Here is a 22,030-nt window from a genome sequence, read left to right as displayed (position 1 = left end):
CTGGGGGTTCTTACTGCACTATACGTGCTCTTGTGTCTGCATAATCCATGGCGATGAAGGATACGATACGGAACGCATCAACGGGTAGAAATGAGAGCCGAAACAAACAACAAGAAGGAAATGAGCGGCAGCGCGAATTCTGCGTTTCATTTCTTTTAAACAATGACGAGGTGTCTGATTCATGCGTGGCCTCATGATCCCCAATTCGTGGTATTCAAGGCTGGATCTGGTTAGTTATCAGATCTAGCGTTGCATCTTAGCGCCACTGGCAACAAGGTTTGCAACGATGACATCTGTCACAGCCACCAGCCACATTAATGGTATTTCTGCTCTTTAAAACATTGCTTTGAAGTCGAGATGACTTGCAGTCGAGTGGACAAATTCGACCGATTGTCTATCTAGACACGAGGCCTTGTGTTCTACCCTCGTGAATGAGGTACATGATGAAAGTGTGTGGGTGGATGGAGATGCTGTAATAAAAGGCTGTACAACTCTCACGAGCTTCTCAGGTTCTGGAAAATCTCACTTGAGTATACAAACATGTAAAAATTCGTAGTTGCCTAGGGGATATAGACCTCTTCCATCTCCTCATCGTCACTATCGTTGTTCTGCTCTCGTTTCCTCTCTCGAGCCTCCAACTCCTCCAAGATACGGCAGTTATGACAAAAATCGATAGACACTTCCTCGACATCAACCTCAACTCCGTGGCACGGATCTTCCGTGTTGTCATCAATCTGGGTTAAAGGGCCGCGTCCACGCCGACCGCATGGCGTGACGGGCCCATAGCTACCAATACTGGTGCTCTCGCATTTGCCGCAGACTTCGACGGTCTTGGTCTGGCAGCACATGGCTTGATGCTTTGCTGCAGGTTAGCAGGTAGACACAGGAGGGAAAGAGACACATATTGGGCCTGGGAAGTAAGCGCTGGGAGATTATGGGCCGAAGTTCGCAGAGTTTAACCAGAATCTGAAGTCTGAGAACAATTAAAAGGAGAAGATGGAATGATTGCGCAGGATTGATATATGCGCAAAGACAATCTATGGAGCATACTTAGATCGAAAGGATCGTAATGTCCTTCTGAAGGCTACCCAATGCGAAGAAGACACGCATTGTTGTTTCAAGCCCTTCGCATAAACGGTGTGAATGTGTCGGTCATTCTGCCCAAAACGGTGCAGCTGCACCGAATATTGAATGTGGCGTTTTCATCCTTCGCCCGGCCAGATAGACAGCCTGATGTGACAGTGTGACATGTCTCCTACAGTGCAGGATACTCCTCCTCCTTGCAACCAACCGGATCTTACTCACGTCGCACCAGTGTGCAACATTAGGTCATATTATGCACTGAACATAGGACTGACCAACGTTTTCTTCAAATCTGAAAGGCTACAGAGTTCTTATGCGTGTGAATGGGTAGGGCTGCATTGGATGCAGAGCATTGGGGGCCATTCCACCTTGGTATTTACCATTGCGACGACTGTATCAGAGCGAAATCTGACCTGCCCTTCTAGAACTTTTCTGTGATGTGTTATGCTGGTAATTTCCTTCTTTGGCACCCATGCTTTTACTTTTTTCAGCGCAAGACCCTTTGTCATTCGCTAGCAGCTCCATATTCCGAGAATACATACACAGCAGAGCTTCAGTGTCCTCAAGGAGCAGGAAAACATCAGACATCAATACAGAGCGTCAAAATAATTTAGCAAAGGTTATCATGAGTCTATACTAAATTGTCCTGAACTTGTCCTAAACTTATGTCAATTAAGATCAGGGTCCCGAGTTTTCTTTCTTCCCTTCCAGTGTCAGGCAAAACTGGACAAAAGTGTCTTCTTACAACAATCAGCATCATGTGAAAGAGAGACCAGGAATAATTATTTATCCGGTTTGTAATAAGGTTTTGACAACAACAGCTTACATGTCGGACTGTTCACTAATCAACTAACTACCGATGCGTTCCCCGCCAGAAAACCCGAAATGACCGCATTGTCCGGAGCAATGCCCGCAGACTCCGCATCCCAATTGAGTTTCGGCAAGTCTCCATACGCCCGCAGGCATCTTGAGAGTCGAGAAACATTTTGTAATATTACTAAAGCCTCCGAGGAGAGAAGGGAATGGTTATCTATCGCTGAAATGATGACCAACCACCAGCGTGCAAAGAAGCTTTATAAAGAAACAATGTAATTGAGACTGTACCCATGGCTCCGTATGACCCATTGCAATTCTTTCAGCATAACTACCCCTTCAATTGAACAGCTTGGCAACTTGACCCGTTTATCTACGCGACACCCTGCGAATACCCCATTATGTCCGGCAAGCCGACAGCTCTAATTACTGGGTGCGCTCCACTACGATTGACATTGCATGCAGACTGGGACTCACTGACATGCTTGTAGCTGCTCCGAAGGCGGAGCCGGTCACGCCCTCGCTCTGGAATTCGCAGCTAAAGGCTACCGAGTCTTTGCGACCGCTCGATCCACCAAATCCCTTACAGGTCTTCAAGAAAAGGGCATCGAGCTTCTAACGCTTGACGTGACCAAGCCGGAGAGTATATCTGCTCTCAAGGATGAGATCATAAAGAGAACGGGAGGAAAACTGGATATTCTGTTCAACAATGCTGGAATGAGTAAGTCTGCCCGCTAATTGTGAACGAGGATGTGTGTTGACTTTTCCAGTGTATGAGGCCCCCGCCATTGAAGCAGACAGAGAGCAAGTCCAGAACATGTTCAACACCAATGTCTTTGGCCTCTTCGACATGGTCCAAGCCTTCAGTCCACTTCTCCTCGCATCAGTCGCCGACTCGCAAACGACACCTACCATCATCAACACAGCGTCAGTCGTAGCGCGGGTCCCTTACTACTTCACCGCCCAGTACAACGCTACCAAAGCAGCAGTCGCTTCCTACTCCGACACTCTGCGTCTTGAACTTGCACCTCTTGGCGTCAAGGTCGTCACTCTCTACATGGGCGTAGTAGCAACACATCTCACATCATCAGACAAAAAGCTCTTCTCCCCCGACAGTATCTTCATCGATGCTGAGGAAGGTCTCCGTGAGAGATCGAGGCTCCATCTGAAGAATGGTACTAAGCCTGAGGAGTTCGCACGGTTGGTGGTGAAGGATGTGGTGAAGAATAAGACGGCTTTGAGCAAGGGGGAGTATATTTGGCGGGGAGCGAATGCGTATGTTATTTGGCTTCTTAATGCGATTGGATGGAGAAAGATCTTTGATGGGGTCTCGGAGGGGGGCGTTGGTCTTACGAAGGATGTGAAGAAGGCGATTTATAAGAAGGGCCAGGGCAGTCTGCCAAAGTCTAGTTAGATACAGGTCGCGATAGAATTTATCTTTAATTTCTAATAATAATATTTTACTTACTGTTTCTATTCTGAAGAGCTGGTACTGAAGAAAAACCATATCTCGAAAACCGTTGGGTTGGCTCTACAGGAATTGGCTAGCATAGGCCATAGAATTACACCAAAGGGCCGCAGCCCTCAAGGAAACATCAGACCATATGGGGTGTCAAAGTAGACTTAGCAAAAGATAGACTAAACTTATGCTAAACTTATACCAAGTTACCTAAGTCTTTGTATTATTTAGGATCAAGTCCTCAGTTTTCCTTCCTCAAGACAGCTACTAACGTTAGTAAAAATAGAAAAGTAAAACGAGGTTCCAAAGTCGAACAATAATGCATTCGCAAGTACAATCTAACAAACTAAACTACACTCTAATACTCCTAAAGATATCCGCCACCTTTCCAAGCAGCTTCCGTAACATAGCAGGCGTCATCATAGCATGATCAGGAATGACGCGACGTCTTTCATCCAACTCTTTCCCAAGAACATCAACCTGCCTCGGCGATAACAAACCGACTTCCTTGTCCTCCACTCCCCTTCCAACACCCAACACTCGCTCAATATTCTCAATCAGACTGACTGACACTTCGCAGAAGATTATTCCCTGTGTACAAGGTCTCTCAAGTGGTCGGCCGCAGACTATAAGACCTTGGACGGGCTCGATCGGATCGACGGCAATACGCTCGACTCGTGTAGCGATGTTATCGAGAATAAGTTCGTAGATGGTGATGAGCTGGATGAAGATACTCGTGATCATCAAGGCAATAGGGGTAGGTAATGGTTCAGAGGTAACGGTAGGTTGAGGAAGGGCGACGTCAAAGAGATTCTTTGAGCATTGCCGAAGATCTGAGGATAAACGGCATGGACAGATCAACTCCATCGGTTGTGATTCACGTAACAGTTCGGGGCAATGTCGGGTATTGTAGAGCTTTGTCAAAATGAAGAGGAACTCTTGAGCCACTGTGATGATGTACTCTGCCAACGTGATGTTGTCGATAAATAAAGGGCCGTGCTGGTAGATCATGAGGTCAAAGTTGAGCGACGTCTTGGTCATCTTCATTGCTTCGAGACGCACGTGAAGACCGAGGTTTATAGTAGATAGATCGGACATGAACTGTCCAGGGTCTGTCTTTCGTGGGTGATGTGTTGTGAGGCAGTTGGTCAAGGGGAAGAATGTCTCGTATGTGATGGAGTTCGGAGACGTGCCGATTGGGTATATGTTCGTGGTGGTGTCGAGATCGGTGTATGTGTATTCGAGACTACCACCTGTGCCCCAAGACGTCGTCGACTGATCGAAGATGTCTGTGAATCCCAACCCCCACGACGCTGTAATCCCATCTTGTATCGAGGTGGCAGACACTTGAGGAGGGGATGGTTTGGGTGACAACATGCCCGTCCAATCAAACGGACTCCAATCATCCACAAAAGCAGCGTTTTGCGCTACAGCATTGGGAGAGTCTGGTTTACCGACAGGCAGTTGCTGCACAGTAGGTGGTGAGCTCTTCCCAGCTTGTTTCCGTCGCGGCCGCCCAGGAACCTTTTGCTGTCCTATCTCACATTTCACTCCCAGCATCGAACATCGTGCACATTTCTCATCGGTAGGTCGTATCCGCTGACATCGCGACTTGCTCTTTCTGCAGACGTCACACGAAAACCGTCTCTGAGAAGGATGCGGTACTGCGGCGCCCATTCTGAACACGCACGGAGCTTTGTCTGCAAACAGTAGTAAAAATTGAATTGAGCTGGCTATCGGATTGAAGGACAGAAGCAAAGTCCGCTGCGATGGCACCTCTATATACAAAACCCTCCGCGGATGGTTTCACACCACAACGCAAGCTAAACCTTTTGGGGGGGAATAGGTGATTAGTATACTCTCCGACGCGGACAGCCTTTAGTAACTCTCCCGGTTGGGCAGAACTGCCGTGCTCGCATTGGTCTGTCGATCGCTTCGGACTCGCTTGTGTGGCCGCAAGAGGTTTAGCTCTGGAAGATGCCGTGAGGGAGACGGTCGGACTCCTCGCTCCTGATAACAATGGCGTTTCCGCAGGGTTTTTTTTTTCTTTTGCGATTGCTGAGAAATTGTTCTAGTCTCCATATCTGAGTCCGGAGGGTTTTGGAGGTTTAGCCGGTCAAGTAAATGACGCTTTGATCGTGAAGAAATAGAGAGTTGTTAGCTTTGTAAATGAAGACGTTTCTGTCGCTGTTATATCACGCTCACTTTTCGTTCCATTACGTTCTCTATCACTCAATTAAATCTATCGCTCTCTAATTACTACCATTTCATTTCCTTAATTATAGACTATCAAAATGAGCATCAGCTCATCAACCACCGAAGATGGCTCCATCACAGCCACTGAACAACATCCCCCAGGACTAGTCGACAAACCTGCTCTCGAAAAGACCAACACTACAACACAATGGCATCTTGCCCCCGAACTCCAAGCCATGCGTGACTCCGACGAAGAAATTGGCCAAAAGCCCCGAAAACTCGGCGTCACCTGGCAGAACCTCACGGTCAAAGGCATAGGCAGCGACGCTGCATTCAACGAAAACGTCCTGTCCCAATTCTACCCTTTTCACAAGAGCGCTAAAGACGCTCCCATGAAGACTATCATTGATAACTCGTCCGGCTGTGTCAAGCCTGGTGAGATGTTGCTTGTCCTCGGACGCCCTGGAAGTGGATGCACAACCCTCCTAAGCGTCCTAGCAAACAACCGTCTAGGCTACGAAGAAGTCACAGGCGATGTCCACTACGGCAACATGTCCGCCGACGAAGCAAAAGCCTACCGCGGCCAAATCATAATGAACACCGAAGACGAGATCTTCTTCCCCAGTCTCACAGTCGAAGCAACCGTCGACTTCGCCGCACGCATGAAAGTCCCCTTCCACTTACCCCCCGGCATAAAAACCCGCGAAGAATACGCCCAGTTCTACAAAGACTTCCTCCTCCGCTCCGTCAACATATCCCACACGAAACATACAAAAGTCGGCGACGCTTTCATCCGCGGCGTGTCTGGTGGTGAGCGCAAACGCGTGTCTATCGTGGAGTGTCTTACCACGCGGGCTAGTGTGTTCTGCTGGGATAACTCTACGCGTGGTCTTGATGCGAGTACTGCGCTGGAGTGGGTGCGTGCTATACGGGCCATGACGGATATTCTTGGTTTGACTACTATTGTCACGCTGTATCAGGCCGGTAATGGGATCTACGAGCAGTTTGACAAGGTTCTTGTTGTCGATGAGGGCAAGCAGATCTTTTATGGTCCTCAGAAAGATGCTGTTCCGTTCATGGAAGATCTTGGCTTCGTGAGAGATTCGGGCTCGAACCGGGGAGATTTCCTCACGGGTGTCACTGTTCCGACCGAGAGGCGCATTGCGGAGGGGTATGAGAATACCTTCCCCCGTGATGCAGATGGTGTCCGCGCAGCCTACGACAGATCAGCCATCAAAGCCCGTATGATCGAAGAATGTCAGGCATACCCCATCAGCACCGAAGCAGCCGAGAACACAGCAGTCTTCAAGGAGATGGTCGCCCGCGAGAAGCAGCGCTACGTCCCGGCCTCATCCCCCGTCACCGCAAACCTCGCTCAGCAGATCAAAGCTGCTGTTACTCGGCAGTACCAGATCATGTGGGGTGACAAGTCAACGCTCTTCATGAAACAGGGCGCGACTCTCATCCAGGCCTTTCTGGGTGGATCGCTGTTCTACAATGCTCCTGATAACTCTGCTGGTCTGTTTCTCAAGGGCGGTGCATTGTTCTTCTCGATTCTGTATAATTCACTTTTGGCGTTGTCGGAAGTGACGGATTCTTTTACCGGACGACCTATCCTTGCGAAGCATCGGTCTTTTGCACTCTATGACCCGGCAGCCTTTTGCATCGCGCAAGTCGTCGCTGATCTGCCCATCTTGGCTTTTCAGGTCACCCAGTTCGGTCTCGTGTTATACTTCCTCGTCGGTCTCAAGACTACTGCTGCTGCGTTCTTTACATATCTCGTGAACAACTACGTTACCGCCTTGGCAATGACGGCTTTCTTCCGCTTCATCGGCGCTGCGTTCCCAACCTTTGACGCCGCCACCAAAGTCTCTGGTCTTTCTGTCGTTGCGTTGTTCGTCTACATGGGATATATGATCATCAAGCCCGAGATGCATCCCTGGCTATCGTGGATCTTCTGGATCAATCCCATGGCTTACGGCTTTGAGGCTCTTCTTGGGAATGAGTTTCACGACCAAGAGATTCCTTGCGTTGGGCCTTACCTCGTTCCCAATGGCCCTGGCTATGTCGGGGGTCCTGGAGGACAAGCGTGTGCTGGTGTCGGCGGCGCTGAACCTGGGGCTGCGTTCGTCACAGGCGACGCTTACCTCTCCAACATGTCGTTCAGCCACAGCCATATCTGGCGCAACTTTGGCATCAACTGCGCATGGTGGATCTTTTACGTCGGTCTCACCATCTTCTTCACGTCCCGATGGAAGCAGGTCGGAGAGGGAAGTCGAAGCCTTCTCATTCCTCGGGAACAGCAGCACAAGTCCAAGCATCTTCTCCCCTCCAAGGACAGCGAATCCCCTTCGGAAAAATCCCGCGCTGATAATGGAGCTGGAGCCTCTGATGGTGAGGTTGACCCGAACCTCATGCGCAACAAGAGTATCTTTACCTGGAAGAACTTGACATATACCGTCAAGACTTCGGACGGTGACCGTGTCCTTCTCGATAACGTCCAAGGCTATGTTAAGCCCGGTATGCTCGGTGCATTGATGGGTTCTTCAGGTGCCGGTAAAACAACCCTTCTCGACGTCCTCGCCCAGCGCAAAACCGAAGGAACCATCCACGGATCAGTGCTTGTTGACGGTCGACCTATTCCCGTGTCCTTCCAACGATCAGCTGGTTATGTCGAGCAACTCGACATCCACGAGCCGCTTGCAACTGTTCGCGAAGCCCTCGAATTTTCTGCTCTGCTACGCCAGTCTCGCGATGTACCCACCGAGGAGAAGCTACGCTACGTTGATACCATTGTTGATCTGCTTGAGCTGAACGATCTCGAACACACACTCGTTGGTCGTCCTGGAAACGGCTTGTCGATTGAACAGCGCAAGCGTCTCACCATCGCTGTTGAGCTGGTCGCAAAGCCTAGTATTCTCATCTTCCTTGATGAACCGACATCTGGACTCGACGGGCAGGCTGCTTACAACACGGTGCGCTTCCTTCGAAAGCTCTCGGCTGCCGGACAGGCTATTCTGGTGACGATCCATCAACCATCTGCACAGTTATTTGCGCAGTTCGACACGCTGTTGCTGCTTACCAAAGGTGGGAAGACTGTGTATTTCGGTGATATTGGTGACAACGCTGCTACTATCAAGGAGTATTTCGGCCGTCATGGCGCTCCTTGTCCACCCGAGGCTAATCCCGCTGAACACATGATCGACGTTGTATCCGGCGAAGATGGCCCGTACAAGGACACAGACTGGAACCAGGTTTGGCTACAGTCGCCAGAACATGACCAACTCAGCAAGGACCTAGACCACATGACCGAAGTAGCAGCATCTCAACCCTCCAGCACCATCGACGACGGCAACGAATTCGCTGCCTCAATGTGGACACAAGTCAAGCTCGTGACACACCGAATGAACATCTCTCTCTTCCGCAACACAGAATACGTCGACAACAAAATCGCCATGCACATCCTCCTCCCGCTCCTCAACGGTTTCACATTCTGGCAGATCGGCGATAGCTTGACGGATTTGCAGCAGAACCTGTTCACCGTGTTCAATTTCATCTTCATCGCGCCGGGTATCATCGCGCAGCTGCAGCCGCTGTTTATCGACCGGCGGGATATCTATGAGGCGAGGGAGAAAAAGAGCAAGATGTATCACTGGGCGCCGTTCGTCACGGGTTTGATTGTGTCAGAGCTGCCGTATTTGCTGGTCTGTGCCGTGCTGTATTTTGTTTGCTGGTACTTCACTGCTGGGCTTCCAACTGGTGCTGAGCATGCCGGGAGTGTCTTCTTTGTCGCGGTAAGTTCTTCTTTGTCTCCTGTATCTTGAGTACTGAAGCTAACATGTCTACAGCTCATGTATGAAGGCTTGTATACTGGCATCGGCCAGGCGATCGCTGCGTACACCCCCAACGCTGTCTTTGCATCGCTTGTCAATCCTCTGGTCATCACCACTCTCGTCTCTTTCTGCGGTGTCATGATTCCTTACAGCCAGATTGTGGAATTCTGGCGATACTGGTAAGTAGCAGGCCCTCCCATGGCATGGCAACATCACCATCTGACTTGAGCCACAGGATGTACTACATTGATCCCTTCAACTACCTCATGAGCTCGCTCCTCGTGTTCACGACCTGGGACAAGCCCGTCCACTGCAAACCCCACGAACTCGCCGTCTTCAACCCTCCATCCAACACCACCTGCGGCGACTACCTCTTCGATTATCAGAACGGTATGGGCGTGGCCACTAACCTCCTCAACCCGGATGCATTTACCGACTGTCAAGTCTGTCAATACACCTCGGGCGCGGACTACCTTCGTACATTGAACCTCAAAGAAGAATATTACGGCTGGAGAAACGCTGGTATTGTTGTTGCGTTTGTTATTGGTTTCTATGGGCTTGTGTATGTCATGATGAAGCTCAGGACCAAGGCTACCAAGAAGGCCGAGTCTTAGAACGGATGGGTTAGAATGGGGTGGAAGGATAATATTAGAATGGTTAGAACGGTGTACCCTGTTATTTCTCTTCTTTGTGTTTTTGCTTGTTGACCTTTGGTCGCGGTAGTTTAGTTTTAGATTGGATATTAATTATTTTGGGTCAAGCTTCAATGTCTTCACATTGTGATTTCGTTGAACATGTAGTTCTTGTAGTCCTGCCTCAGGGAGCAAGAAAACACCGAACCTGGATATACAGTGTCAAAAATAAACTTAGCGAAAAGTCTCCTAAGTTTAGACTAAATTTACCTAAATATTTTCATCAGTTCGCTGATTGGTTTACTTAGTAGTTGTCTGAACAGTTCACTGAACAGTTTACTGATTGGATGACTGGTTGGTCTAAAAATAAGAGAATCGCTGACGCACATCTGCCACTATGTCACCCCGGCGGTTAGTGCACTGATTGGCTCACTGATCAGTTCGCTGATTGGTTTAACAATTCGTTTACTGATTGGTTGAACCGTTGGCTGAAGCATTGGTTGATTAAGGGGTGTGCCTTTCGTCGCGGTGTTCCATTAGACGCGACTTAATGGTCCGCCAACACCTTCACGTAGGAAGCAAAGAGGCAACGGACCTAAACTCTTCTCATCAAGCCACATTGTAGAAGAACTGTTGGTACCAGGATGAAAAGACACCTCATTATTGGCCGGTTCGCAGTATCCTTGTCTGTTGCTATTTTGATTGGACATGGGCGGAATCAGGCTGTCACATCAAAAGAAAAAATAAAATAAAATAAACCCTCTCTCTCCTTTTTCTTCTTTTCATCTACTGGCATGTGCTGTAGACAATTGATTCTATCGACAAATGGCCCATTGCCATGTCTCTACCCTTCTGAGGCGCCGTTGACTACCTGCACGCTATTGTCTCGTTGACTGAGATACCAAGCGGCCCCTAGTTACTGGCTAACCTATCGCTGCATAGCGTGAACTATCCCCAAAACCGCCTGAAATGGAGCGCCATCCATTGCAATCCTCAGAGGGACTTGCCGCAATTCAGGAATGTGTGAAACGACGGGCAGCCCAAATTAGTCTTGTGAAATCACCGGAGCAAGATTTTCAAGAAAACATCAAGATAGCTCAAGATGCGTTCAACAGCCTGACACACTTGTCAGAGAACTCAATCGACAAACTCGATGAGATTATGAGCTGCGGAGCCCGTATCAAGGAGCTTGAGGCGCTCCATGAAGATACCAAGGAACAAAAAGAGCAAGAACATCAGAACAAGCTCTACGATAACGAGGTGCCTCTCTTTATTGACCTTCTAGCCCTATTTGATCTTCAAGTCAGTAAAAGATTATTTAAGTTTTTGTGCGACAAATTCGGTCACCCTATTCCAACTACCAGTGCTCAGTCAGACACTGTACCAGGCGCCGTCGATACCCACCAGCCCGAAGACACAGCTGCCTCATGTTTCGCTCCTACACAAGACCCTCTCGTCCAGCCGACAAGCACGAACGACTCCGTACCAAGCCGCCCCGACGCCGAAAGTGCAGGCGAGCCGAGCACCCGCCCGGGCGAACTACACGGACTCGAACAGAATACCTCATCAGGCCCCCCAAAGAGACCAGCCGACGCTCAGATAGCCCCCGACTTCCGTCCGACCCGTCCAACGAAGCGCATTCGATCGGATATAGCACAAGGGTCTCTTACGGGCGACAGAACTATCGAGTTCGACCAAGTCTACCAAAACGGCCATGCCGAGCCCAAATACAACATCGTCAAGCATGAAGAGTTCTGGTATATCCTTGAGTGTAAGAAGCACAGACTGCACTTCAACAATCATCCCATTCGCGGTGCCGTGAAGCATCTTCGGGGTAAGAAGCACAACCAGACTTCTGTCAATTACGAAGAAGCCATTCGCACTCTGGGAACTCGCGTTCTTAATTGCACCGAAGAAAAAGTTGCTGAGAATAATGAGGTTGCGCGACGACCTTCCTACTCTCAGATGTGTCGGCCTGTCCATAGTCTTTCTCCATCCGTCCCTCACAGCCTTCCTACGCGGAGTAATCAGAATCGCGCCGATATTGATCCCGAGCCTGGAGAAGTGTACACGACCTTTTGGAGCGAGACAAAGCGATTCTTTGCCATTCTGGTTCTGCCTTGGCGTAATGTCGGACACCTGGGTAAAGACCTAGCCCTCACTGTCAAGGACACTGAGCTCATCAAGAAGGTCCCATCTTGTTATCGGTATAATCATGTCGACGACTCATACGAATGGGCTCCGCAATATCGCCCTGGTGGAGAGTCCTACCCGAAGAGGAAATATCCCATTATGTTTTTTGATGCGCAGGTGTTTCCGGGGCAATGCCGCGTTTATTGGGTTGCTGCACGCGACTTTCAGTTATACAATCCCCGAGTTGCTACTATCCCGTTCAAAGACGTCGTGGATGGCTATATTGCATCAAGGAATAACAGTAGTGATCAAGCAGGTAAGTCGTCACAAGTGAACTGTTAGGACACTACTAACCGTCTCTTTATCCAGTCCCTGATATCAACGCTGGACAAGGAAGCCTTAGCGATGACCGACCGACGGCCGAAATATTCCCACGCGAAGAACAAGTTACAGGCGAGCCCGGTCGAGAGATCATTGTCATTGATGATGAAAGTGATGATGAAGCTGGAGGTGGTGAGCCATGGCCTGATACACCTGTCGGGACCCCTGTTCCCAAGATCGAACCTCAAGAGGTGCCTATGACGATGGGTGATGTCCAGCAAGATTCAGGCACCAACCATGGCAATTCATCTTCACAGCAGCCGTTGAATTATGCAGTAGCGAATCAAAGTCAACAACGAACAAATGATGTGGACTCAAATGACACCTTGATCGACTCGGCAGAGTACCTTCGGCGTTTAGACAACGCCGGTCAAACAGACGCTATCTTGTTAAACCCCAATCATGCCCGGCAACGTGATGGCGTGCCTGAGTCTCAAGCACTAGGAAGCGCTTCTTCAAACACTGTATTTAATATCCAACCCCAGGCGACTTCTGTCAGTGACGCTTCATTGTCTCGATGGCCCCCGGCGCATGAGCACGAACCGGGCATCACGAATTTCCATTCCCATCAGCCACCTCAACCAGCGACTACTGGTACCCGCGCCCCTGAAGCAATCATGACCCCGCTGTCTCATAACCAGAACCAAACAGACAGCTCCCAGAGACAGCCTGCACAATTAGCAGGATTGTACGGTTACTTGAACCATGTGCGGGGTGCATCATCGCAATGCCGCATCGATGGCAACGGTCGTCTTAGATGGCTTGCTCCCAAGACCACGGCTGGGATGGCCAGGAAATGAATAGTCTTGAGTGCTCTTCAACATTAAGAGTTTGAGACACGGATGCAGGGTTTTGCCCCAACCCACGCAGCGGCAGCCTGACGATTGACCTATGCCATTGTACAGGCTATTGTATAAGAGTTATCAATATGGCTTTAAGCGTATATAATACTAGTAATAGAACTTCACTTATAGGACTTAGTCTTTGTTAATATATTTCCGTATTAATGTTTTTAATATTTGAAATGTAATAAATAATAAATAAGAATAATTTAATATTTTCAACTTTCAACTACTCTGCTTCTGTTTCCTCCTGCTTAATGTATCTCACCACTAATCCTCCTCTTCCATGCCTTCGCGAAGAATCTTGATCTGCTTTTTTATTTCGATCCAGAGCTCCAGTTTGTCTATGGCATCATTATCAGATGCTAGGGCACCCCCAAACTCATCGCTAATCAACACCCAAGCCTCTGAAGAGCCTCCAACTGCTGGCTTGTCCTCTGAACGCCGAGCGATGGCCAACAGTGCTGCCACAAACGCCTCCTGGATATAGGCAAAGCTGAATTTGTCCGTGATCTCAGCAATGGCTCTGCACAACTTATCCGGGAACTCGATGTCTTTGTTGGATTTCAGCTTCTTCTGCCAAAAGTGGCAATATGCCTCTCGTTGGTCAATGTTTGGGTCGGGAAAGTAATACTTTCGGTCAAATCGAGACGGGCGTTTCTAAGTTATTAGCGGGTATTCATATTACCAAGGTCACAACACGTACTGCGATTCCTGGGTCTAGAAGCTCCAAATGGTTGGTGCTGGCGATAATAAATATGCCATCGTTCTGCTTTAGGCCGTCAACCTCATTCAAGAAGTAGCTCCTCACGTCAGGTGTAACGAGAGAATCAATATCTTCAAACACCAAGTAGCAGGGCGCAAACTCCCTCGCCTTTTGAAAGATTTCGTAAAGAGAGCCTTGGGGTCCCATCCACGACTCCAGGCTACGTACATACACGGTAGGAATGGGAGGGGCCCTATCAGCCAACATATGCATTGCAGCCTTGATGCTGATAGTCTTTCCGTTCCCAGGGGGGCCATGGTAAATGATTCCCCGCTTCCATGGCACGCCCAGGCGTGCATATGTCTGCCTCGACTCGAAGAAGGAGAGGTGGTCATTTATAAGAGACTTCTTCATATCCTCGTCTAAGATGACTGCGTCCCATGTTGATTTCTGCGCACTCTCCCACAGCTCGCGATCTTTGGTGAAAAAGCCTTGATCGAAGACCCAGACCTCATTATGCAGGTCGCTTGCCCATGATCCAGCGGCGAGAACAAGTTGATCAGCTTTGTAGACATCAGCCGTGAGGATGTAGTAGTTCTTGAGTTCTGGGTAAGCACTCGACCCATCCCGACCATCGGCCAGATAGACGAGAAATTCCTCGCCCTCCCATTGGTAAAGGAATTTGCCAAAGATAGGCGCCTCGGCCAAGCCTCCTTTATTACCATCCATTCTGCGGGCGGGAGGCAAGTAAACCGTCCATTCGAGCGACGATGGCAGCTCACCCTCATCTCGGATTGGGGTCACGGTAGCGAAGCCGGCGCTTGCGAAAGCCAGTAAGTTGCAAGGGCTTCCGATGTCGCCGTCCCCTGGGACTACAACAAGGTCAAGCTCAGGGTATTGCTTCTTGAGAGCTGCGGTAAAGACAAGATCAGTATTGATTCGCTTGCCGGTTGAGTGCTCAAAGTAAGAACTGGTTGCGCCATCGCCATCTTGGACGGGCCGCAGAGACCTAAACGGTAGCGCCTGCGAAGAACTAGGCTTCGAGATGGTCGATGCAGAGTTTCCACGGTAAGGAGAATTATGCCCGTGTTTGTTAACGTCAGGAACTTTACGAGTTGGGAGCCTCGTAGTCGGGTTTTGGGGAAGGTATTGCGGCGGACTTGAGCAGCCTGGAAGAGCTGAAGTTCGGCGGCTGCTCATCTTACTGCTTCAGGTTCAATTGGGTATGACTACTATTTCTTCTAAAATGAGTGCGACTGGTATTTTCGATGGTGCTGATGAAGAAGCTGAGATAGACCACGGACGTGGTTGCCTGGAAGAAGAGGGGAAGCTCGAAGGATCATGACGCTGCGCCCCAATTCTGACAGGGGTTGTGATCCGTCAGTTTGTCTACAGCTGCGCCTCTACTAATAGCCTAAGAAGCCATGGCAAAATAAGCAAGCCGCGCAAACATCAAGGCGCTTCTTGCTAGTCCAACTTAAACTAAGGAAGTTCGCTGGGCGTTCCACGATTTTGAACCTCGTCGCGAGTTTCTTTAAGGCCTTTCATCATTGTATTAAAACCGAAGTGTATTTTCTAACCTTATAACTAACTCATAAACTCAATACCGCCACTACCTTCTAATTGCCCCAAACCTTCTGTAAGTTCATCGCATTATCCTGACTTAGCAAAGCGGACTGAATCATACATCTAGCCAGTCTAACCTTTATCTCAGCCCCAGTAGCACCGATATATATATTATCACGAAACTTTCTTTAAGCTTTTCTTATATATTAGTATTTCTTAATAATTCTAATTACTATATACTATACCTAAAAGTCCCTCTTAGTAAATTACTATCTATATATTAAATATAAATATAATCTAGGTATAGTTTCCTTAAAGTAGCTCTTTAATTACCTTAATTCTCTTCTTATTTTTTAAGTTATATAAAGAAAATAGTAATACTTTTTTTTATTAAGTAATATTAATAATACTTATAAGGAATTAAGCTATTATATAAGTAATAGTCTTATAATTAAATAAAATAAGCTAAATAAGGAATTTATTACTTAACTAATTAAAGTCTTATATAAGGATATACTTTATAGTAATTTTATAATTAAGTCTTTTATAGCTATAATTATATTATAAAGTTACTTTATATATTACTATAATAAAAGGTATAATAATAGCCTTATAAATATAATTATTAATATAAGTTTAGTTAAGATATTTTTAATAAAAGACTAATCTTATTAAAGCTACTATCTTAAAGATCTAGGGTATATATAGTATTAAGTTAACCTTTCTTAGCTAAAAGATTAAAGCTTTTTATATATCTTTAAGGCTAGTTAAAGAATTATTATTTAAGTTCTTATTATATTAGCTTTATATTATAGCTATTAGTTAATTATTATAGTATTAATATCTAAGTTATAGGCTAGAAGTGTTATTTGCAGTTAAGGCTTATAGCTATAAGCTTATTCTAGCAGAGAGAACCTAGTTAAGGCCTTTCATAGACTTAGATAAAGCTTGATACACGAGATCAGCCAAGGAAACTAGACCCAGAATACTCGCCGACATTAATAGCGGATTCATCCCTTCTGAAACTGGATGTCCGTGAAGTTGTCGGCTGTGATGTTGGTCACCACTGGGGGCTTAAGGGAGAGGGGAAAGAGAAATGGCATGAAAGGCCTCTTCATTCTCATTTTGAGACTCGATAGCGTTTCTGGTTCCAAATTAAGATCATAGGTCAAAGCACCGTCGAATCGCATATCTCAATATATAGCCATGTGATAAACGTGTCATTATAACGTTCAAATGCTTAGTCTGATGAATGTCATTTTAATCCATGATCGACCTTAGGCCCCGCTCCGACTTATCCTCTCAACCTCATAGCTATGTCAAGCCTCCTTCAAACTGGTAGTTGAGCCAGCTGTAGCTTTGGTACTCTCCTTCTGGACCTTAGTATAGTTGATACTGAGCGTGATATCGGCGGGCTGAAGCCCAGCCATGCTTGAGACTTGGCTCCAAGGATCAGACTTCCCATTCCCTGTTGCCCACTGGAGCATCTGGTAGCTTGTGATACTGTGGGTTGGTGTTGCTATTTACTATTGTCAGTTGAAGTCTCTTTTTTTGTATGTCGCCCAGGACTAACCTATCTTGTCAAATTTCTCCATGATCTTGGCTCCTTTTGTCACATCAATTGCACGAATATATTGATATCTCGTGTAATTAATTCTTGTTTTTTCAACCTCTCGTTTAGATTTGTAGGTTATTATAAGCAAAGCTTGAGGTTTGCCCCTGGGACTTTGGTATAAAAGCAGAAGGTTTCGAGTAGAACATAGACTTGGATGGTTTTTAGAAAGATCAAGAATTGATAAACCAGTATCACGCGGCAAGTGTCTTTAAATAAGAGGCAATGGACTTGTGAAACCAAACATCATATGGGAATGGCAAACGATGAATGACCTTCTCCTCAGGGCACGTTTTCGGATTGGACATTCAGTCACCAAGGCAAATTCATCATACCAGTTCATGGGAGACTTCAAAGGGCACATTTCCCCATTGGATACCCTAGTTTAGCCTCCGAAAGCTCCAAGGTTGTCTTTGATGATATGCCGGTAATTTTGGCCACTTAGAAAAAGTGCCCATACCAGCGCATTGATCTCACCTAAGGATCTCTGCCTGGTTTTCAGACTCACAATAGGGGTGACGCATCTCTTTTCTTGATTGGCTGAGCCCCGGCCCGGGTCTGCAGACCCTCTTCTGACCGCGCAACTTGTTCGATCTTTTCTTCCAGACGTCATGGTTCAGATAAGCGAGTCAACAGAACCACAGATAAGCCATACTCAATGTATCTTATCATAGCACCGCCAGGTTCGGGATAACTGTCAGCATCCAAGTTTGTTAGGCCTAGTGTATGACGTTCTCAAAGGGGAGCGGCGGTGTTAAGCCACCCTCGAATCAAAAAACGTGCCCACGAAGGACTACCCACAATGGAGGATGGAGACAGGTGACAGCGAATCAGAAAACGTGCCCTGTCTCAACATGTTATCAGCCGTAGGGCGCTACGGTCGAGCTGAACAGACCTGGCAGGTTTAAGAAACCGCCCACAGCCTCATTCGTTTTTCCCCTTCTTTTCCCTCTTTTCTTACCGCCAATTCGCCTCAGTGCGAGGTTCGCGCTTGACTTTCTGTATCCAGCTGTAAACTGGACTGTGTCTACAATTTCCGGGCTGTTATGAATTGCCGTTTATTATGACACTCTGTTAAAAACATTGTGTTTTGCTTTCCTGACCTTTTTGCAACGGGCTAATCGTTGCTCAATCTCATCAAACCAATGCTCTTGTGAGCTAGCGCAATTTACCACAACATCTAACGCTCTTGTCAAGGCGCCGGTTGATCCGGCGCACTTAACATACAGAGTAACCACTATGATCATCACCTAGATCACAATGGGCCTGACAACCCCGATCTCGACTGGGAACTCAACATTGTTCCGTCCATAGCAGCCTATCTAGATGAAGAGTTGGAGACCTCCAAACTGCGCGATACTTTGTGCGATGAATCGTCAGGTATCGCCGAATGCGACGTCTCTCTTGGCAATCTAGAAGGCTACGACTCTCCTCAAATGTTGCCAACTTCTCAATCTACTTCTTCTCCTATTCAAGTCACCATTTTCAGTCCCTCTGAGAACGAAACTCAATCACCACCATCTTTCTCCCGTAGCCTTTCTGGCACGTCGCAATCACCGTCGACGCTTGCTAGCGCCAGCAATCCAGCCACTCCGCAACTGTCACTTTCGCGCTACAGTTGCGAGATATGCGCCATGGCCTTCAATCAGCTATCTGCACTAGCCGACCATTATAGAGTTTCGCACTGCCAAAATACCTCTGGTTCTTCGAAGCCCTATAGCTGCGGAAAGCATAGCTGCCGTTTCAGCCGCCGAGTTGACTTCGAGCGCCACCTGCGGAGCTCGGCGCACTCGCTGGAAAGATACCGATGTCGATGCGGGAAACAGTTTCTTCGACCAGATCGCCTTCGCGCACATGCTCAGTCGCCAAAGTGCCGCGGCCGCCTTGGCCTATACGCGTGCCTATGTGGACATGCTGTCGAGAGCTTCCAGGAGCTATCCAGCCACGTCGGCACATGTGATAAATCGCGCCCCCCTGGTCGACCCAAGAGGAGACATGAATAAAGGAGAGAACATACAACTTTAGTTGGGAAGAAAGCGGCTTTTGGGAAGTGATGCCGCACGACTGCCTTTGTGAAGAGCATCCCTGGCTGGATGATTCCACACGAAGTCGAGCAAGCATTTGACGAGTCAGTGCCAACTCGTTGCAACCCGGAATACACTAGCAACCTATTATCCCGGATTTCACATCGCAACGCTGCGATTTTGTTAGATGGAGATACCCACATGCGCCCTTGTACACTATTAACCTTTACCTCTGCGCACTATGATGGACAATAGGCTGCGGCAACGCAATACGATGGACAATAGGTGGTGGTAGCTTTACCGCCCTGGCCTGGTGTTTCTGAGAATGCAACGAATGGAAGGAATATGGAAAGTCCTGTGTTGAATACGGAGGATCTAAGTCCAATTGTCACATGATGAATGATCATATCCAGTCAATCTGGTCCCGAGCACTTCGTCTGCTAGAGGTCGTGAAGACCCAGGCAAGTCACTCGCCGATGACTGAACCGACAAATCTTTCAACAACCAGAAAGAACCAAGAAGCAAGACTTCTTAACCTGAGGAATCGCTTGATGGGATAGCTTTGGATAACCTCTTCCGATTTGAGATCGGTCGAGGTCTGCTGCAATGGAAAAGTAACTGTCCCTTTATGCTTGGATATGCTTTTGATGGACTCGGTATGAAATTTACACTGGATGTTAGCGCGGTTATCTTTATGGTTTTTGGGATCTTGGATTTGCGGGAAAGTATGGGCTGGTTTTGAAGGAAAAGAAGAGTAAGGAAAAGAAAAGTAAGGAAAAAAGGGATAACGAAAGGAAAGATTTCTTTTTTCCGGATGCTTGGGAAATTTTTCATTGTTATTATATCTTGTTTATTAAAATTGCTAGTCTTTGGTGATTTAACTCTCTTTGAATATGGCCTTATAGTAGACCTTTTTACATTTATCTTGAAAGACTTGAGTTTAAAGTTACAAGTTCATTAACCCTCGGCTGTTCTTTAAGATCTACTTAACTGAGCGCAGGCGACTAATACTGGCAGTCTCTCCAGGCCAAACAAGGATAGCATCCAGTACACGAAGTCCAGAAAGTAAAATCATATATCGCTGTAGGAATAAAATCTTCCGAGCCTTTAACTCCTGAGAAATTGATGCGCAATGCATAACCCCCAGACCGTGGTTTTTCACGTCCCGATTCTCTGAAATGTACTTCGTGCATTTCTCCATGATTGCTGTGAATTTATTCCTCTGTCGATAAAGGTACACTTCTTCGTGCCTAATCATATCCGACAATCTCTCAACGTCAGACGGTGCGGTATGTTTGCACCGTGCTTCAAGATATTGTTTGAGATCCCAGGAGGTCCATAGTGATCTGAAAGAGGTTATGTGATTGATTCGGTGAAGAAAGATAATGTCATCCGGATCGATGTCGAGAAGGAGGCTAGAACCAAACCCTTGCTCCGTTTGAATCGATTTGTTCTGAGGCGATATGTTTTGTGTTTGTTTTCTTTGGAGGTTTCTATTTCGGCGAGATTGTTGCCGAAGTCGTTCCGACTCTTTCCTTTTTGCCGATGTCTTCTTTGTCCTCTTTGGAGATGCCGGTTCAGGTGGTGGCGGGCAACTTGAGCCTCCAGACTTTGCTTGGACAGGATTGTTGCTCTCAGATCTGTCCAAGTTTTCTGCCTTGAAGATGACCACCTCAAGCTGACCCCAAGTGGTGCGAAGAACCGTTCTTCGTGACATCCGTCTGATTGTACGACGGATATGTGCTTCAACTTTTGGTAATAGACCGTGTGTCTGGAACGCTCTCGCTTGGTATCTTGTCTCCATGTCGACTTCGGTCATCGCGACATGGGTCACATCGTAAATATCTCCATACTTCAAGGATTCCACTTTACGTCGGATTGAGAAAGTGTCCCCAAGTTGGGTCCCATTAGGAATACTCACATGGGCTTTCTCCTGGTCGATGATGATTTTGCCTTCGCAATCTGAGGTTGAGTCAAGCTCTTCATCAAATGCCACAACTTGGTTCTCCATTTCTATCGTGGGGTGAATTGTAAGGGGAGCAAGAAAATAAGTGAACTACTGGGAGGATTTACAAGGAGGCCGCCCGTCTTAGGTGTGGCTAATGACCGAGATTGTAATTGGGCGACCAAGCTCGCGGGCACTTTTTCTCATCCAACCATTGTCGAACCCCGCGTATTTTCAACCCCCCCTGCAACGCTGAATTGAAGACCCGCCCCCTTTAACTGATTGGGAATATTGATATTTCTGCTCCTGTTTTGGAAGGGAAATTGTGTCGAAAGGGTCTCGGGGAACCGTCTCTGGAGTTGTTATTTTAAACAAAATCCGAAGTTTAAATGTTGCTCAGAAAAAAAGGGTTAAAGCATGACATGGTATTTGAAATCATAAGGTGGTTGCTTAAATTATTTGGTGAATTATCTCAGCAAGTTTCACGTAAGCAGACAACGTTACGATCAGTCTCCACTGAATATGTCGTTGATGACGACCTCGCTTTCCCATCATTGGTGTACCGTCAATCTCGTCCGATAGATTTAAAGTCGGAGAAAGACATAAGAAATCGGATGAGAAACGGAGGGACATTCTTCGCGGTCCATGAGTCAATTTAGAAAGAACCCAGCAGTACCAGTTTCAATTTTTTATATAAGACTGGTTTGTGTATTATAGTGGAGGTGAACAGACTTATCGTGTCATGGTAAGAAAATTGATTGATACTTAAAGTTTATGACGCCTCAGCGAGACATATCAAGCCACT

The 22,030-nt window shown here is 47.4% G+C and overlaps 6 protein-coding genes across 6 annotated transcripts; 3 read left to right on the top strand and 3 right to left on the bottom strand.

Moving 5' to 3' along the window:
- Positions 1–560: 560 nt before the first annotated feature.
- J7337_013798 (uncharacterized protein) lies at positions 561–848 on the bottom strand (the record flags this gene model as incomplete). Its single annotated transcript, XM_044831274.1, has 1 exon — positions 561–848. One exon carries the CDS (start codon positions 846–848, stop codon positions 561–563), a length of 288 nt encoding a protein of 95 aa, XP_044674549.1.
- A 1,449-nt stretch (positions 849–2,297) lies between these two features.
- Positions 2,298–3,310, top strand: J7337_013797 (uncharacterized protein; the record flags this gene model as incomplete). The annotated part of the gene is made up of 3 exons (XM_044831273.1): positions 2,298–2,329; positions 2,388–2,617; positions 2,667–3,310. The coding sequence occupies 3 exons, from the start codon at positions 2,298–2,300 to the stop codon at positions 3,308–3,310; spliced, it is 906 nt and encodes a 301-aa protein (XP_044674548.1).
- Positions 3,311–3,706: 396 nt separating this feature from the next.
- Positions 3,707–4,922, bottom strand: J7337_013796 (uncharacterized protein; the record flags this gene model as incomplete). Its single annotated transcript, XM_044831272.1, is given in 2 exon segments — positions 3,707–4,890; positions 4,907–4,922. The coding sequence occupies 2 exon segments, from the start codon at positions 4,920–4,922 to the stop codon at positions 3,707–3,709; spliced, it is 1,200 nt and encodes a 399-aa protein (XP_044674547.1).
- A 727-nt stretch (positions 4,923–5,649) lies between these two features.
- Positions 5,650–9,998, top strand: J7337_013795 (uncharacterized protein; the record flags this gene model as incomplete). The annotated part of the gene is made up of 3 exons (XM_044831271.1): positions 5,650–9,345; positions 9,400–9,563; positions 9,620–9,998. The coding sequence occupies 3 exons, from the start codon at positions 5,650–5,652 to the stop codon at positions 9,996–9,998; spliced, it is 4,239 nt and encodes a 1,412-aa protein (XP_044674546.1).
- Positions 9,999–10,985: 987 nt separating this feature from the next.
- Positions 10,986–13,330, top strand: J7337_013794 (uncharacterized protein; the record flags this gene model as incomplete). The annotated part of the gene is made up of 2 exons (XM_044831270.1): positions 10,986–12,465; positions 12,519–13,330. 2 exons carry the CDS (start codon positions 10,986–10,988, stop codon positions 13,328–13,330), a joined length of 2,292 nt encoding a protein of 763 aa, XP_044674545.1.
- Positions 13,331–13,642: 312 nt separating this feature from the next.
- Positions 13,643–15,278, bottom strand: J7337_013793 (uncharacterized protein; the record flags this gene model as incomplete). Its single annotated transcript, XM_044831269.1, has 2 exons — positions 13,643–14,032; positions 14,079–15,278. 2 exons carry the CDS (start codon positions 15,276–15,278, stop codon positions 13,643–13,645), a joined length of 1,590 nt encoding a protein of 529 aa, XP_044674544.1.
- Positions 15,279–22,030: the final 6,752 nt, after the last annotated feature.

This window comes from Fusarium musae, chromosome 11, assembly GCF_019915245.1.
Source record: "Fusarium musae strain F31 chromosome 11, whole genome shotgun sequence".
Lineage (NCBI taxonomy): Eukaryota > Fungi > Ascomycota > Sordariomycetes > Hypocreales > Nectriaceae > Fusarium > Fusarium musae.
The sequence above is the reverse complement of the archived record's forward strand: the minus strand, read 5'-3'. Positions and strand labels throughout refer to the sequence as shown.